Source organism: Geotrypetes seraphini, chromosome 3 (genome assembly GCF_902459505.1).
Source record: "Geotrypetes seraphini chromosome 3, aGeoSer1.1, whole genome shotgun sequence".
In the NCBI taxonomy this organism is placed as follows: Eukaryota; Metazoa; Chordata; class Amphibia; order Gymnophiona; family Dermophiidae; genus Geotrypetes; species Geotrypetes seraphini.
Genome location: NC_047086.1, coordinates 324844003 through 324863232, shown reverse-complemented (window position 1 = coordinate 324863232; position 19230 = coordinate 324844003). Strand labels below are relative to the sequence as shown.

The 19230-nt window shown below is 43.1% G+C and overlaps 1 protein-coding gene across 1 annotated transcript; it reads right to left on the bottom strand.

Annotated features, from left to right (window-relative positions):
* Nucleotides 1-1183: 1183 nt before the first annotated feature.
* NAA20 (N-alpha-acetyltransferase 20, NatB catalytic subunit) lies at nt 1184-18564 on the bottom strand. Its single transcript, XM_033939267.1, has 6 exons — nt 18398-18564; nt 16740-16764; nt 14883-14973; nt 5695-5830; nt 4907-5052; nt 1184-1532 (listed from the first exon to the last, which is right to left on the bottom strand). Exons 1-6 carry the CDS (start codon nt 18448-18450, stop codon nt 1447-1449), a joined length of 537 nt encoding a protein of 178 aa, XP_033795158.1. The 5' UTR covers nt 18451-18564; the 3' UTR covers nt 1184-1446.
* Nucleotides 18565-19230: the final 666 nt, after the last annotated feature.

Sequence of the window (19230 nt, the reverse complement as noted above, 5' to 3'; positions counted from 1 at the left end):
CAAGCAAATGCTGAACCAGCTCTATTGGAAATTTTTCTTAGGAGATGGACAGCAAAAGAAGCCACACAAGTACCATCTAAAATGTAGGGTTTTCCTGATGAGCCTATTGCATGAATGAGCTAGAAAATACATGATTTTTAACAATCTGATATCCACTAGAGCAGTGTCTTGCAAACTGGGAGAAGCTGCAACACACTAAATGTGGTGGCTGCATCTCAAGCGCATCTGGAAGTGTGCAGACATCGACAAAATTACATCACATACATGAATGATGTAATCATATTGACATCCACGCTAAGGCCCTCCAGACAGGGCCCTGAGCTGTACATTGAGGGGGGGTGTACTAGAAGAGCAAAGGAAAGGTGTGGTGTCAGCTGACTGCCTTCAGGATGTGCCTCTCACCGCCAGAGGCACATCCTCTAACTAGTCAGCTGGTACTGGCACCTCTCATCTCTGGCATCTCACTAGAGGTAAGCCAATCCCAACTGGAGATTAAGGCCAGCACCAAACCAACCAATATTTCTTTTAAGCTGACATTCATTGGTTTGTTTGATCTTGTTTCCCACTTTGAACTGTCATGCAGGAATTCCCATGTAGCAAGAATCCCCAAGTTATGATTTTCTCATCCATCTCTAAGCATCATTAAGAAAAGAATTCACCAAAGGGCACTAACTTGTTTAATGGTTAGCACCCTTGGATGAACCCCCACTCCCCCCCCCAAAAAAAATAAATTACAAGTATAGCTCATTTTTAACTGAAGGCTCCTGTTAATCCAGAAGCGACAATGTTGACTGTAGCCTCTGCCACATCACACTTCATGTGCTTCTAGAGAGGAGAGAAGCTTAATGCTTGGAGGCTAAGTAAAGATTTTACTACTGCAGTTCTGGGGAACCACTTTAACAGAGCCAGTCACTAGGCTGCTTGCATTGAAGTACAACTTCAATTCTTTAACCCTTCATTATTACTATTTATACACTTCTCCCTCCATTTTCATGGGGTTTAGGGGCAGAGCTAGCCCGCAACTACCTTTTAGTGCTGACTCTGGCCTATTCTCCTGGTGGCCTAGCGGTGAAGCGGCACAGGAGTGCTCTTCCTATGATCCTGCCCCATGCAGAGCTGTCAACAAAAATAGCTGCTGTGAGTTCCCACTGTAGTGGGTCTCATAAGACCACAGGAACTCACAGCAATAATTTTTGTTGACAGCTCTGCATGGGGCAGGATCATAGGAAGAGCACTCCTGCGCCGCTTCACCGCTAGGCCACCAGGTACAGTATGGAGATGTCTGAGAAGAAAGGGTAGGTCAGGGTTTAGAAACTCGCAAATAACTGAAGTCGCAAGTCCTAAACCCACAAATGTGGAGGGAGAAGTGTACAGAAATATTTAAACTGATGGAAATACAGGATACAATGCCCAAGTCCTGCTTTGCTCAAGAACCACAGCTTAAGACTATTCAATATCTTCAGGTCTCACAGGGTGTGGTAGTGGAATAATTGATTTCTTCTCTGCATCTCTGGAGAGAGCTTTTCTCATATCTGGTAAAACAAAATGAAACAAGTTAGAACTCTCCTGAAGATGACAGAACGGTCTGAAAGTAAATCTTAGGGCTATCTTAAAAGACGAAACACCAATCAAAGAACAGCACTGGCTCTTGCAGGTTACTCCAGTCTAACCCAACCGCACTGTGCCTGATCTTGTATGCAGTAGCAGCATCTGTTTTAAGTATTTCTAATACTATATAAAATTTGAATCAATGTTATTTAAAAAAAAAAAAAAATCTAAACTGTTCCTATTCCTTCTCTGCTCCTTGTTTTATAAAAGTATAATCTAGTTCCAGTACTGTCTCCAGGTTCTTACAAGAAAATCCCAATTATGCTTAAAGCATTGTTGAAGTGACAAGAACAGCAAAGCAGGATTACACATGCCTCTACTGCAACAGAAGATGCATGCAAAGACACAGGGATGGGAAAAGGATGCTTGCTGCATCCATGTTAACTACCCTTCTCATTTTATACAGAAAACCCAAAGAATAAGAAACAAAGAAGTTGGGAAATTCCAAGGTGGTGCCTGCAATGAATAAGAAGAGGAGGCAAAGAGGTGTTCCTCCAGTAGCACACTGACCCAGTCCTCATTCCATATGCTTGTAACCATGGCTGAATGTAATTGGAACATCAGCAGTGACTTTACAATCTGACCGCCACTTAACTGAACCCCAAATTCCATGATGAACATCTCAATCTAATGATGCTCTCTTCTCCTGTGATTGACAGCAACCCTTTCAAGCTCGAGGGAGGGAGGGGGCTGGCTGGAGGAGCAAACACAAGATTGGCTATTGATCCAATGCCAGCAGCCTTGTGCAGTACCACCTTGCATAGTCTTAGGGGCCAATTTACTAAAGTTAGCAATCGTCGCTAAACCTCCTTAGGCTCCTTCCTAAGGAAGTCCCTGATTGGCTCGGGTGCCTCAGGCCCCTCCCAAGAGAGGAGCCCGAGATGCTTGAGCCAATCAGGCATTAAGCCCCTCCCCGGTGCATCACATGATGCAGTGGCAGTCAGGAGGTGGTGTTTGGCCGGCAGTCAGGCAGGTGGTGCCGGTGGCAGGAGGGAGTCAGCATTCCTTCTGCCATTTTGGGGGGGTTTGTGAAGGGAGGGAGCGCTTTGTCGGGGGGGGGAGGCATTTTTTTTTATTGGCCAGATATTTTATGTATATAATACATGCAAAATATCTGGCCCATTTAAAAAAAATGAAAAAAAGCTGAGAAGCCCTGACAGCAGTGACAGGAGGCTGCTTCTCCTGTCACTACTGTCATGGCTGTACCAACTCAATCGCTGAGCAATTGAATCAGGGAATTTGCGTGCAAATCATTTGCATGCAAACTAGATAGTGAATCAATCGCTGTTTAAAAATTGGCCAGAGAATCAGCCAACAGCGATTGAGTCGCTATCTTTAGTGAATCTGAGCCCTAGTGTGGTACCCATAGTATTGGGGGTTAACAATGGCACAACAGTTGCCACCAGTCCCCTCTCCAACTAAACAGGCTGCATTTTGGAGGATTGAAGGGAAACACACACGTTCTCTACAGATTAGAGACAATTTGCTTGCTAAACCAGCAGGTAAAGACAGTGATCACAAGGTCCCATTACAGTCCCATGCAGCTAAGCTGTACAGCCTGGCTAAACATGAAGAGAAGCATAAGTAGCAAGACTCCTCTGCCACTTTCTTCTGGTTGGAGGCCTCTGAAAATCATCAAAGGCAACTGAATCTTAGGATTCTTCCATTTTCTTGGCCTCAATATTGTCACCCTCAGAAATGTGGAAGAAGTGTCTTGAGATTTTAAAAATTCCTTCCAACACTATGGTGGTTAGTTTAGAAGCCCTATTCACAATTTGGATGTGCATACACACACACATCATATAAATGTCTAAATCCTGGATTAGAAAATAGGGCTATATTACTTTACATTACGTGATTTCTATTCCGCCATTACCTTGCGGTTCAAGGCGGATTACATTCAAACTAAAAACAAGAATTACATTCAAATTAAAAGGAATAGAATAAGCGATGACAGAATTTTTAAGGTAATAAACATTGGATAAAGAGTTACCAAAGGGAAGTGGAGTTCTTTAGGAGATAAGAATAGGGTGAAATTATGTATCCAAAGAGCAAATATGTGCATATTGCAAGAGGGTATCATCTGAGCATGTCTTGGGCCAGAAAAGGACAGGGCTAACATGTGCATTCCCCATTTCAGCAAGGGAATGCATATTTTTGTTCCCTGCCCCCGCCTACAAATCAATATCAGGATTTACACCGACTCCTGGGAACAGCTATAGATTATTATAAAAGGTGTCGATTTTGTGTAGTGTTTTCAACATTAGCCATGGTCAGAATTGTTCCTCCCATACTTCTACTGGACACTGAAGTAGCAAATGTTCCCCCCTCCCCCTACACGGGCTAGTTCTTAAGAACAGGGTACATGCCAGCTTGCAGTTAGGGTGGTTTTTGGGAGCAGGTACAGGTCGTTCAGCAAAAGGGAAAAGTGGGCTGCTCAGGCAATGCTTGTGAAGGAGGATGGTTCTACAGGAAGCCTATTCTGCACTCATTCACAGGCACCACCTGGGGCAGCCCATATTTCACTTCTGCTGAAGGACCCCTGCCTGCTCCTGAGAACCACCCAAGCTATAGAGCAGAAAGCAGGCAGGGACCCTGCAGCAGCAGGGAAAGGGAGGAAGAACTGCCCTCCCTCACCAAGGATGGTTGCTGTTTCAATGCTAGCAGAAGTATGGGTGCAATAATTTTGGCCAATCCAGTCTGCCCTTCCACACAATACCTCCTTTTCCCTCTGAGATGCTTTGTGATTGCTCAATGTTTTCTTGACTTCAGATACCAGCCTTATCTTCACCACCTCCAGTGGAAGGTTGTTCAATACATCCACCACCCTCTCTTCAATAAGATACTTTCTTGGATTGCTGCCCCATTTTCCCTCTTTCACCTTCATCAAACAAGACCTCATTCCAGAGCTCCCTTTCAGCTGAAGGAGGCCCATCCTGTTTTTCTTCCAAAATATACATCTTTAATTAATTAGGTCCATCCCTCATAACTTTATGATGAAGATCACTTACTATTTTAGTAGCCACCATTTGGGCAGGCTTCATCCTATTTATATCTTTTTGAATTTAGGTCTCGCCAAAGACTTATACAGAGCAGCATCCCCTCCTTTTTCTTGCTGGCCATCCTTCTCCCTAGGCATCCAAACATCCTTCTGGCTTTTATAATCACTGTGGCCACCTTAAGATCCCATCCCCCATTTCAAGCATAGAACTTCACCCCTAAATGGCAAGCAGAGGCTGCAAGCATGCATTTAATTGTAAAAGATAAAACTTCCCCACATGTTGAGCACAGTACCTACCATATGCATCCTCATCAGGTTCGCCATTGCTAGCTGAGTAATATTCTATCACAGTCCGGTATACACTATAGCCAAGCTGTTTATACATATTCACTGCCACTTGATTTGACACTCGTACAAAAAGATCCACAAAATATCCCCCTTTCCTGATGGAAGAAGAAAATGAAGGAACTGTTAGTATTTTTATCCACCGACACCCATAAAAGCAATCATTTATTCACTACAGTCATGTACATACACATTCAATACAAACCTAAAAGTAATATATAGCAACTCAGCCTTACATTTTCTTTACATACTCGTACACAAATTAATTTTGTGGGTACCTTTTGTTTTGTAATATTGTCTGTCTTTTAATGTTATTTGATGAATATTCAGTTAAAATCCTCTTTGAATCATTTTTTGTTATAGAATATAAATATTAAAAACAGTTACTTGTGATGATTCTATGGCTATTAGAACAAAGGTAATCAAAATTTTAAATGCAAGCGTCCCTCTGTTAAATGATGGAGATCCCAGCTCAAGGCTGCTAAGTTTAGCAAATAAATCCATTTGTTTCGTTTCTGCAGAAAGAAAACTGAATCCCAAATTAAGGATGTGTTTTATTATAACTGATGCTAGACACTTAGCTGCCAAAGTGTTAGTATTCTGTACTTTTAAAGGCATAAACAGTACATTAAACGTGTGTATCCAGTTACAAATTTGCCCTTGACATGGCAGAGTCCTGGAAACTGCTAGCTTTGAACCTCAGATTTCTGTAGCATACAGAGCAACACTCCAGCACTCACCTTTCAGAAATCTCTTCCAGCAATTCCATCAGTTTAGCTGCTAAGCCCAGTCGGCGGAACTCAGGTGCAACAGACAAGGCTGTGACGTGCCCATGCCACTCCTCCCGGGCCACCGAACCTTCTGCTTTGCCCATTACTGCAAATCAATCACAATCATTACAGCTAAACAATCACTAAGCAAACTATCATATGACTAAAACCTTCAAAGGGAAGGGTCTTCTGCACAGACAGAAACCAAGTGATAGACTTTGGGATCAATATATAGAACTGACAAAATTAGCCAGCTATATCTCCTCTTTCTGTGAGAGATTCATGTTGGCTGCAACAAAAAAAAAAAAAAATCAAGGAGACAATGAGTTCACAATCTAGAACAAGCATCCCTGATCTGTATATCAGGATCCATAAGTGGATGGGAAGAGACTTAAATTAGGCTATGAAACAAGATAGGCTGCAGGATAAATAGGTTCTCCAAAATTTATATTTTTAGCCTTGGTTCAACAGAACAGTGTGACTTACATATGGTAAAATGCATGTGCACCATCCCCTGTGGAGAGGGACATCTGACTATTCCAGTTTTCAAAGTTGATCATTTTGGAAAGGGGGACACAGAAGGCAAAGTTGATTCCTTACTGAAAGAAATGCATTGGTAGGGGCTTGAATAAAAACTGTCACACTATTTGTAAAAGTTAATACAACTTATCAGTTCTAGCTGTAGAGGCATTTAATTGCTGAAGGATCTACATGCTTAAAATTATTCACAGCTTTCAAAACAACTACAAGACCTTTAAATCCTGCTTCAAACTGGTACGGAGGCCAAGCAGCATTACTGCACACAACTTTGCAGGAAACTTGATGTCTGCTCATTAACAAGCAGAAACTGAAGAGATGCTGAGAATGATAGTGAACAAGATGCAGCATGCACTCATACCAAGATCGAAAAAGAGCCATGATCTATAGCAGGGCTACTCAAATGTTTCACGTGGAGGTCCATAACAACTCCCGCTTTCTGAAATACTGGGTCCACAAACTACAATGTGCACATTCTGTCTGATTCTTTTTTTCTATATATACTTAATCATGTAACATTTAATGATAATGCAAACATATGGAGAAATTAGGTTCTTGCCTTCTAATTTTCTTTCTTTTAGTCCCTCCAGACCGGCACAGAACAGATGAGTTTACACTCTTCTGCCAGCAGGTGGAGACCAAGATATAATGACTTTTGGCAGCAGTACAAGTGGGCTGTGCCGTCTCATCTACAATCAGTCTGACGAATAACCAAGCAGAAACTAACTAGGCTGAAACATACCAACATATCAACTCCACTCTCACATGGAGAAGACAAAGTAAGTGTCCGGATTGGAATGGGAAACACTATCTGATACTGATTAGTACAAGAACCTTCAAAACCATCCCCATAGTTCACCAGCTAAACCAGACAAACCAAATGCAGTTGCTCTTATTATACTCCCCAACAACCAAGACCAAAACCAAACTGTACACTTCACAAAAAACACCGAATAATAAGACAGGGTGGGGTCTGTGCCGGTCTGGAGGGACTAAAAGAAAAAAAATTAGCAGGTAAGAACCTAAATTTCTCCATCTTTAGCATCCCTCAATCGGTACAGAACAGATGGGATGTACCAAAGCAGTACCCATCATGGGTGAGACCCCGAAGGGCCACCACAAACACACGATCTCCGAACAATGCGTCCTGACGCACCTGAATGTCCACACGGTAGTGCCGAACAAAGGAATGGAGAGAGGACCAAACCGCCACTTGATAGATATCCACCACCAGTGAACTCTCAGCCCAAGAAGCCGCCTGACCCAGAGTAGAATGAGCTTTGAGAAAATCCAGAACAGGTTTCTTTTGGAGAAGGTATGCTGAAGCGATAGCCTCCTTGATCCAGCGAGCAATTGTAGCCTTGGAAACGCCATCGCCCATACAAGGACCCACCAACAAAATAAAAAGACAATCCAACTGCTGAACTCATGGGTCCGCTGAACATACATGTGAAGGACCCTACAGACCTAATTTGCACAACCATCTCTGCTCCAAAGAGCCCTCCTGGCTACCCAAGACTGGAAGGACAACAGACTGGTTAACATGAAAAAGGTGAAACCACCTTCAGAAGAAAGGAGGGAACCAGCTGCAGAATAACCTGCTCCCTGTAGAACTCCAAGAAGGGAGGCCTAAACAAAAAGGCCCCTAGTTCAGAAACACATCTCACAGAAGTAATGACCACAAGGAACACTGCCTTAAGAGTAAGGTCTTTCAACGTGCAGGAGCCAAGAGGCTCAAAAGGAGGACGAACAAGCACGGAAAAAACCAGATTGAGATCCCAGACTAGAACCGAAAAATGAACTGATGGCCGGAGCAATTTCACCGCTCTCAAGAAGCAATCCACATCCGGAGAAGAGACCAAATGCCGACCATGTAACAGCTGCAATCTGCATCCTGAGGGAGGACTATGCCAGGCTCCCACCCCCCTCCAGGCCATTCTGCAAAAACGCCAAGATGTGAGGCAAGGACGCGTGAACCAGGATGCCCTCCTTGTGCAAGGTCGCCACTACCACAACCACCACCATAATCTTGGTGAAGGTCCACGGAGCCATGGCCCAAAATCGCAAAGTGAAGGAATCGCTGATGGGAGGCCCGAATTGAAAGATGCAGGTAGGCATCCATCATGTCGAGAGAAGTCAGAAATTCCCCAGGCTGGACAGCAAGAATTACAGATTTCGGGGATTTCCATATGAAAAGACAGAACCCAGAGTGCCCTGTTGACATCTTTCAGATACAAAATAGGCTAAAAAGACCCCTCTTTCTTGGGCACCACGAAGTAAATGGAGTACCTGCCGGTGCGAATCTCTTGAGGATGCACTGGAACCACTGCTTTGAGGTCTAGCAACCTGAGCAACATCTGATGAAATGCCCACTTCTTCCACGTTACCCGACAAGGAGAAGAGAGGAAACAATCTGGCAAAGGTTGAAAAAACTCTAGAGCATAGCTATCCCGAATCACTTCTAGGACCCTGGTAAAACTTACAGAACTGGGGGAAGGACCCACAGTAAATCACTGGGCCGAACTGGAAGAGGAGGAGCCACCGGAGTCCTGACCTCCCCGGTGGACTCCCCGAAAAGACTGCTTGTGCTGAAAGAAGCGACCTCTGGAAGGAAAAGGGGCCGAGCCTCAGCCAGGGCGGTAACTATGAAAATCACGCAAACACCCACCCATCCTCCAGAAGCCGCAACACCTTAGAGTCACTCAAGGCTCGAACCAGCTTATCCAACTCCTCCCCAAAGAGGAAGGAGCCTTCAAAGGGAAATTTACTGAGCTTAGACTTAGAAGCCTCATCCACCGACCAACCCCGAAGCCACAGGGTACAGCGAATTGCTACTCCGAGGGCTATAGACTTGGTCAATGGCCTCAACAGATCATGCATGGCATCAGATATAAGAAGTACAGAGTTCAGTTTTAGCCACCTCCTGATCCCTTATTTGTTCTTTTCTCTCAAATAATTGAAGCTCTTCCCCTTCCTTTTGCACCAGTCAAATTAGGTCTTTGTTAGTCTAGCTTTTTTTTGGTTTTTGATGCTTCTTTGATGTTATGTCCCAAGTGTATAGTAATCCCGTATTTATGCTTTTTTTATGTAAAGCCGCCTTGATATGCGAAAAGGCAGGATAACAAAATTTTAATAAATTAAACTAAACTTTAATTTTATAGACCAGGTCTTCAGCCAAAAATGTGCTCGACTCGGTTTACAATAATGTAAGTACATAAATATAGAAGAATGTAATCTAGAATGGCTTAGTTTCCAAAGTGTTTAGTTAACAAGAAAGTTTTCAGAGCTTTCCGAAATAAAATGAAGGGGCTTATACTTCTAAGTGAAAGCGGTAACTCATTCCAGAGCACTGTTGAAAGTTCTATTTTTACCCCTAAGGGAAGGAAATGTAAGTTTTAATTTATTTGAACTCTTAGCGAGTTGAGATCTGTGTACATTCCAATCTAAAGGAACCAAAGTAATAAAAACGCCAAAGAGAATTTTAAATGCAATACAAACGCACTTAAATTGAATTCTAAGATACACTGGAAGCCAATGTAATTCCCTGAGCAATGGGGTTACGTGATCGAATTTACTCTTACCAAAAATGAGCCTGGCAGCGGTACTCTGTATCAATTGAAGTCTCTGCAGATTGACCTTTGAGAGACCCAGGTACATTGAGTTGCAATAATCCAACCTTGACAAGATAATTGACTGAAACAATATAGAGAAGTGTTGCTGATGAAACTTGGACTAGTCAGCTGACTCCCGGTCAAGGACCCTCTCAGACCAACAGAAACAAGCCCGGGCCACTAGGCCGCCACCTGGACAGCCAGGGCAGCCACATCAAAATTCTGCTTTAGGAGAGCTTCCATCTTACGGTCCCGAGGATCTCTTATGGCTAAACCGCCCTCAACTGGCACTGTGTGTCGACATGCGATACCCGAGACCACCGCATCAACTAAAGGAGACTTAAATGTGTCCCTATCCCTATCAGGAATGGGATAAAGTCTAGCTATGCCCCGTGCCAAACGAAAAGGTGCATCTGGCATCTTCCACTGTGCATGCACCACATCCCGAATAGCCTGATGCATGGGAAAAGAGCAGGATACTGACCAGATCCCCAGAAGCAAAGGGTCCACAACTCAAGGGGGGGTCCTTAGCTTCCTCCTCAATGCGCAAAACCAAAGACACCTGGAGAATAAGCTCCTGCAGCTCTTCCTGGTGAAAGATGTGCACAACTGACGCATTCTCGTCAACCGGCGTCTCCAAAAACCCTCTGTCCACACCATCCGACCCCCCTAGAGGATCTTGGGGGTCCACTCAAGGTCCAAGTCTTCACCTGGAGAAACTGGATAAGTAAGACACTCGCAGCCACTTGGATGTTGGTTGGGGCGACTGGATGGAGGCCAACACCGCAGGAGACTGAATGGGGGCAGTTGTGAAAAACAAAGACACCCCCCCCCCCCAGAAGACCCGGAGACCACCAGAGAAGAAGCAAGACCCCCAGCACCTGTAAATAAGCCTTATACATGGCTAAAACAACATCAGTGCAGAAACCCCCAGCGGCACTACATAACTCACTGCAAGTGCAGAAGAAACAGGACCTTTTCCTGTCTCTCTAATACAGGAGGAAGGTTACCCGAGGCCATTGGCAAAATAGCAGTGCTTTCCGCCAAAACCAAAAGGAAGGCCCACCAAAAAACAGTCTCCCGAGCACAGAAGCAGCAATGAGGCCTGACTAGACCACGCTGCTAAATCGGAACCACAAGCAGCAGCCCCTGCAGCGGAAAGGGAGTCCCCAGTATCGTTGGCAGTCAAAGCCTTATCTCCCTGACCGTCGGCGGTTGAGGAAATCCCAGTGTGAGTGGCTGGAGAAACACAGGCTTCCCCAGCTCTCCTAGCCGACGAGTGGTGTATGCGCAAAGGGGAACCCTGCACACCAGCACCTGAAGCCAATGCCGGCTCCCCGAAGCGACCAGAACATTTCACACACACGCCGGCTGCATCAACCGCTCAGCGTACACATAAAATGCACTTCTTCTGCTTTTTAAAAGTGCTCATAATTGATGCGCGGGAGACCTTTGCACAAAATCGCTGGTTAAAAAAGGCTGCCTTGGGCCTTTTATTATTTATTTTTCATTTCACTCTTTGGGGATGAGGAGGGTTCTCCTAATCTCACAACCCACAGCTGCAAGAACTAATAGAGCAGACCTCACAGGCTCTCTAAACTATAGTCTATGCCTGAAAGGTGGCCAGGCATACAGTTGAAGCACAGTGGTTGGAGCTACAGGCTCAGCACCCTGGGGTTGTGGGTTCAAACCCTGTGCTACTCCTTGTGACCCTGGGCAAGTCACTCAGTCCTCCATAGCCTCAGGTACTAGTTAGATAGATTGTGAGCCCACTTGGACAGATAGGGAAAATACTTGAGTACCTGATTATAAAACCGCTTAGATAATCTTGATAGGCGGTATATAAAAAGCTAATAAACTTGAAATTTGAGGCTTCTCTACTACTACTATTAATTATTTCTATAGCGCTACCAGGCACACACAGCGCTGCACAGAGTCACAAAGAATAAGAAAACAGTTCCTGCTCGAAAGAGTTTACAATTTAAACAGCAAGACAAATAGGATGTCATGGATACAGTCAAGGGGAACGGTCAATCAGTGGGCTGGGTTGGAGGGCAGAGGAGTAGGGTTAAGGATTGAAAGCCATATCAAAAGGTGGATTTCTGCTCTTAAACAAGGGAAGGGACTTGACGGGCAAACTTGGGTAATTTATTCCAGGCATAGGGGGAAGCTAGATGACAAAAACGAAGTCTGGAATTGGCAGTGGAGGAGAAAGGTAACACTAAGAGTGACATATCTGAGGAACGGAGTTATCTGGGAGGTGTATAAGGAGAGATATTGAGGGGCAGCAGAATGAGCACACTTGTAGGTTAGCAATAAGATCTAGAACTGTATGCGATGACAGATAGGGAGCCAGTGAAGTGACTTAAGGAGAGGGGTGACATGAGCATAGCGAGGTTGGTAGAAGATGAGTCGTGCAGCGAGTTTTCCACAGATTGTATTGGGGAGAGGCGACACTGCGGGATACCAGTTAGGAGTAGATTGCAGTAATATAAGCGTGAGGTTACAAGAAATTTTATTTCTCTAAAGAAGCAAAATTTGAGGAGGTGGGGGGATATGAGGGACTCAACCCTTTCAAGTGTGGAACCCCCAATGTCAGTAGGACCCCTGAGAGGGTCCTTCAAGCTCTGTCCTGACAGCAAAAAGGGACAAGAGAAAGATCACTAATCAGATCCAACAGGTCCTAACTAACCAAAGAAAAGACTGCACAGGCTTACCACCTCCACCTGCTGGGGACTGAGAACAGACTGAATGTAGATGGGACTGCACAGCCCACTTGTACTACAGCCAAAAGTCATTATGTCTCAGTCTCCACCTACTGGCAGAGGAGTATAAACCCATCCGTTCTGTGCCGGTCTGGAGGGATGCTAAAGAAGGGCTCATTTTCAAAGAATGTAGACATACTGTACAAATGCTTTGAAAATTGGCCCCATAATCTTTTTTGCAAAGAAGAAAATTTTCACAAAATTCCAACATCTAAATGTTAGTAAAGGTGTAGCATACCTCAGTGAGAGCAATGAAACCCATTCTTAAGCTTCAGGATGTCTTTATAATTTGAAGAATAATGAGTCTGTACAATTCTCAATACCCTGTGCAACTGCTGTGTAAGAGAATTTCTGCATTCTGATGTAATAATGTTCATTATTGAAAATGTTGACTCATGTGTATGTAACATAGTAACATAGTAAATGACAGCAGATAAAGACCCAGATGGTCCATCCAGTCTGCCCAACCATAAATGCTCCATAAATTAATTATTTAGTTTAAATGGTCCTTTAACTTAGATATTTCTGGGCCAGAAACCCAAAGCCCTGCCCAGTAGTGTGCTTAGATTCCAACTACTGGAGTCTCCATCAAAGCTCACTCTAGCCCATCAACCATCCTAGCCCATCCTCAACTGAATGTTCATATACGGGACACAGGCCTTGCAAGCCTGCACAGTACTGGCCTTAGTTCCTTCAATGTATACCCATTATTTTCTGATTAGAGATCCTCTGTGTTCATCCCATGCTTGTTTGAACTCTGTCACCGTTTTCTTCTCCACCACATCCCTTGAGAGCGCATTCCATGCATCGACCACCCTCTCCATAAAGAAGAATTTCCTAACATTATTCTTGAATCTACCACCCCTCAACCTCAAATTATGCCCTCTGGTTTTACCATTTTCCTTTCTCTGGAATAGATTTTGTTCTACGTTAATACCTTTCAAACTAAACTAAAGCTTAACTTTATATACCAGGTCGTCAACCTAAGGAAGCTCGACTCGGTTTACAATAATTAGATAAAAACTAAAGAAAGTAATAGCAAAAGTATTTGAACGTCTGAATCATATCACCCCTGTCTGAATCTTATCGCCCCTGTCCCTCCTTTTCTCTAGGGTATACATATTCAGGGCTTCCAGTCTCTCCTCATACGTTTTCTGGCGCAAACCTCATACCATTTTTGTCACCATCCTCTCGACCGCTTCAAGTCTTTTTATGTCCTTCGCCAGATATGGTCTCCAAAATTAAACACAACACTCCAAGTGGGGCCTCACCATCAACCTATACAGGGGCATCAACACCTTCTTTCTTCTACTGGTCATGCCTCTCTCTATACAGCCTAGCATCCTTCTGGCAACAGCCACCACCTTGTCACACTGTTTCTTTCTTTAGATCTTCAGACACTATCACTCCAAGGTCCATCTCCCCATCCATGCATATCTGCCTCTCACCTCCCAGCACATACGGCTCCTTCCAATTTCTAATCCCCAAATGCACTGCTTTGCCTTGAATTTTAGTTACCAGATATTAGACCATTCTTCTAACTTTTGCAGATCCTTATTCATGTTTTCCACTCCTTCCTCGGTGTCTACTCTGTTATAAATCTTGGTATCATCCGCAAAAAGACAAACTTTGTCAATAGAGCAATTGCAAGTTGCCTGATGTTTGGATATTGAGAATCACTGACAAACTTGCCCCATAAATCTATAGCCACTTAGCAAGGACTACTGGTCTACAATCATAGAGAGTGTGTAAAGGAATAGAAGTCTAGTGGGGTAGGCTCATGTCTATGGGTAAGCAGTGAATGAAGGATTCTGGCACCCTAGCTTCAGAAAGGGTAAGATGCAACTCAGCTGGTAGCAAAAAGAAATGAGAAATAGCTTCCAGGAGGGGTGAGGAGAGAGGAAAAATCTTATTTGACAAGAAATGTAATTCTACAGTGAATGCTGAAGTTTAGTACATAGTTTAAGAGAAGTTCTGCTGAAAGAGAAGTAAGTACTGCTGCAAATTTTGTTATGAATGTAAATGAACTCTAATCATTTATCATAGGTAACTATTGCTCTTGAACAGGATTTGTTTTAATGGGAAGTTCTGGTTTGTCTTTTCAATTAGACAGTACAATACCATAAGCCTAGCCTCTCATATTATTACAGGAAACACTTCATGCAGTACAGGATTGTGCGGGGACAATATTTTGCAAGTGTTAACTGCTTTACATATGGAAATGTAAGCTGCTGAATTCACTTACTGTAACCCATGAGTTCTCCACCTGGTGCCTCTGCCACAATGAAGTACTCTGGCCAGTGCGCCAGATATTGCAGATAAAAAGGGATTCCATACTGTGGATGGCAAGTTAAGAAGCATGTGCTACAATCTTTAAAAAATACATTTATCATTACCATCCAAATAAATTGAAACAATTCTTATGAGGGGCATTCAACAAAGAAAGTAGCAAGTGTGTTGAAACAAGTCTGTGCATATTGTGACATGTCTCAAGGTTACTCATGCATAGTAGCGACTCAGTGCAAGTCTAACATGCCAAGAGACAGGATGTCAGGAAACTCTGCATGCGAATCAAGTAAGAAAGTGCTAGGTTTGGAGCATCATTCAGCAATAAAATTTCTCACAAAAGAAGGGGAAACCCCCCAAAGGAGATCCATAAATGCATGACTGCAATTTATGGTGAGTCTACCCCATCATTCTACAAAGTAAAATTTTGAATTTTGGAACAAGCTGTTTAAATGGGGTACAGAGTCCATTGAAGGTGACCCTTTCACAGAAATGTGCAAGAACGTTGAGGATTTAATTATGGCAGACAAATTAAAGTTTCCCAAATAGCTGAAGAAATGGGCATCTCGGCAGGTACAGGTTAGTGCAAAATGCTGATGCCATCTCAGAAAGGCTTCAATGCTATCAGGAGATGCTCCGTGAAGACCAAATGAATTTTCTTCATTGTTTGGCGAGTGAAGTTGAGACTTGGGTCTATCATAGAGATCCTGAGTCCAAAATAGAGTCAATGCAGTGGAAGCACAAGTCATCCTCCACCCCAAAAAGTTCAAGACAGAAAAATCTGCAGGCAAGTCATGGCAACTGTCTTCTGGGATGATGGACTTTTGCTTCTGGAGTTCATGCCACACAAAACAACCATAACCAGGGAGAGTTACGTCAACACAATGATTGCTTTGCGGGAGTCAATCAAGGAGAAAAAAAGATGAGGAAGACTCACAGTACGAATGCTGCTCTTTCACATCAATGCGCCAGTGCACAGGCTGCCATCCCAGAATGTGGGTTTCAGCAGCTGAACCATCCATCCTAAAGTCCTGACCTGGCTCCCTAAGATTATTTCCTATTCTGCGTTTTGAAGAAGTCTCTCCATAGACAGCAGTTTTCAAGTGAAGATGTCAAGGAAGCTGCCTGTCTTGGTTTGAAGGTCAAACAGAAGATTTTTTTCAAAGAGTTAGCAAGTTATTGCAGGAAAATCGGATTAAGTATATGGAGCTATCAGGGGACTACAGCAGACTCTCAGTTAACCAGCACCCATGGGGATTGATAGATGCTGGATAAATGTAGTTTCTGGTTGCTTGAGAGTTACTATTAAAAATAGGCCTAACTAATACTATACCCCATACTATGCCAGACCATGAACTGTTCCAGACAAACTACCAGACATGTGGTAGGCAAAACATGAGCACACTCAGGTGTGGCGTGCCAAGTTTACACTTATTTTCACCAGAAATTGATTAAGTATTACAGTATTTCTTTTGCTGGTTGCTCGAGTTACGGTTAACAGAGAGTCTACTTGTATATTGAAAAGTAAAACAAAAAATGTTTGAAAACTCTTTTCTTTCCTACTGAGGTAGATAAATTATTTAAAACACCCCTCGTATATTATGCAAAACGCAGTAAAAACAATACTTGCCAATCTCTCTGGAGAACAAAACACATGGCTAGGCTAGGTTCCTCGATCTTCATTCCATGTTGACTGGGCTGTTCTGAGAGTGCAGTCACAGATATGACAAGCAGGCTACACAGAGCTCTCTCAAACATACATTATGCTTAATTGAATGCACTATCACAAGAACAGCAAACAGTTTGGAAAGGATACAGTCTCTGTGAGTGGATCTAAATTTCTGTAAAACATAAAAAAAACATTACACATATATTACCATTAAATTCAAATGAAACTGGAAAGTTCGGTAACAGTGGGCTACATATACAACATTCCTAGATGGCCAAAGCATCCTGGAGAAAATTTTTAAACATATCCAGGGTATGGTATGACAAGGAAATATATATTGTACAATGATAAATTAGCATTAGAAATAGAGATATAAGTAAATAAGGATCAATTGGTCCAGTAAATCTGCTCAGCTGCACATCTTTACCCTGTTGTTACAAGTCTTAATCTGAGGTCTTCTCCCCTTCCATTTGCTCTACGAATGATTGAATTCTACTACTGTTCCGACTCCTACCAGCTCTGCTGAATGTTTGATATTAAAAAAAACCAGCAGGGTAAAAAAAAAAAAAGAAAAAAAGAAGATTGCCTCCATGCAAAACCAACAAAGAAACAAAGGAGTAGAGAGACGTCTGGCACAATGTCTTCAGGCCAATGTAAAGTTCAATAAAATCAAGTCCTTTTCTTCAATGTAAAGTTTAATCAGATCAAGACTTGAAATGGAGCCATGTTTCAGTGGACACCTACCTTCATCAAGAGTCACAAATTCTTATATCATGTAAAAGTTAAATGATCCCAATAAAAACAGGAAAACTAATTTGAGAATCTCTCACTATACAGTACTATGCTATTATCTAATCCCATAGGTGTTCAACCCAGTTCTTAGACACACCACGCCGGTCAGGATTTTCAGGGCATCCAAAATGAATATGTACGAGACAGATTTGCATAACAAGGAGGCAGTGAATGTAAACGGTATCTCATACATATTCATTGTGGATATCCTGAAAACCTGACTAGGTGTGTCCCGAGGACTGTGTTGAGAAAGGGGAAAATGGAAACTCCTTGCAATGCATTTGCCTAAGGTTCTTGGTGGCTGCTACCACGCTTGCTAGAACCCTTTTGTACACTGGAGGCTGAGCTACCTTGCAAGTAAGACTGCTATAACCAGTCTTACTTGCATGGCAAGCTTTTGAGCATCAGAGCCTTAGTGTTTAATTCATCCTATGCTTGAGCAGAACACCAAATCCAAAATTTTTAACACTTACAATTATATCATCCTACTGTTTTTGAGTATGTTCAACAACATTAATGTCTACTTAATGTTCAACAACATTAAGTAGACTTTAACAAACACAGATATCACTACTGGCCTTCTTTTTTTCGCACATTTCTTAACAAATCATATTTTATAAAATATTTCCCCTGCAAATTAGATCACGACTTTATTATGTCTGTCTTAACTTGGTGCCTAATTCACGTTAATGTTTGCTTCTCCCCTCCCCCCTAGTTTCCACATTTTTATAACCAAAAAAGAGCAGTTAAACAAGAGCAAAAGGATAGCACAATAGAGCTGGATTAGCCGCGAGCTTGCGCTTCGGCTTTTCACGCGCATCTTCATCTGCAACACCACCCGCGCAGCGCGTTCAACAATTTCACTCCCCCCCCCCCTCGAATTCACGGGCAGAACAGAAATGATACATAGAAGGGAAACCACACCGTCTGCAAAATCTCCCCTCATGCGCATCTACCCTGCCGTAATGCTGCTCGTGATACCGCTTGCCCGAGTTCCCCAGCCCGTTGCTCACATGTTATTGAATCGGAACAGGTCATCACACGTGAAAGCTCTCAGCGAAGTCATCGTTCTACCTTGAACGATTGCAACCTTAGACGGCGCCGGAAGTGCTCCCTGGAACCCAGAGATGGTCGCTTCCGGGTGCAAAAACTTAAGCTGCAGTACGCTGTTACCGTGTGATGCATTCCGTCACAATTTAAGGCGCATGCGCTTTGTGAACTGCCGGGGGGGGTTTTTTTTTCTGAAGAAGTCTGCCAGTGACTAAAAAAAAAAAAAGGCCAAATCTGGTGCAGCGGCCCCTAGTAGCTTGGAGGCAGCATTGCAGTTTAAGAACTGTGAGTGTAAAAAGGGGTGCCTATTGCCTAATTTAATTGGCAAAATACCCTTAGTGGGCTCAATAATTGCAACAACAAAAATAAATAAATAAAATTAATTGGGCAATAGCCATCTATCCGATTCTATAAAAGATATGTTCCTATTGCATGGCATAAATATGAATGAAGCGAGTCTTTCACTTGAAAGGAAGCACTGGAATGAGGGGTCTTAGGGTGAAAGTGAAAGGGAACAGAGTCAGAAGTAACCTCAGAAAATACTTTTTCATGGAAAGGGTGATGAATGTTTGGAAGGGCCTACCAGTGGAGGTGGTGGAGATAAAACATGTATCCAATTCATGAAAGCTTAGGACAAGTACACTGGATCTCCAAGGGAGAGGAGGGGATAGTAGATGGCATGGTTAGGCAGACTAGATAAGCCATATGGTCTTTATCTGCCTTCATTTTTCTCTGTTTCTAACTATGGGGCCCTTTTACAAAAGGGTTTTAGAATTTGGGTTTAGCACAGGACTTT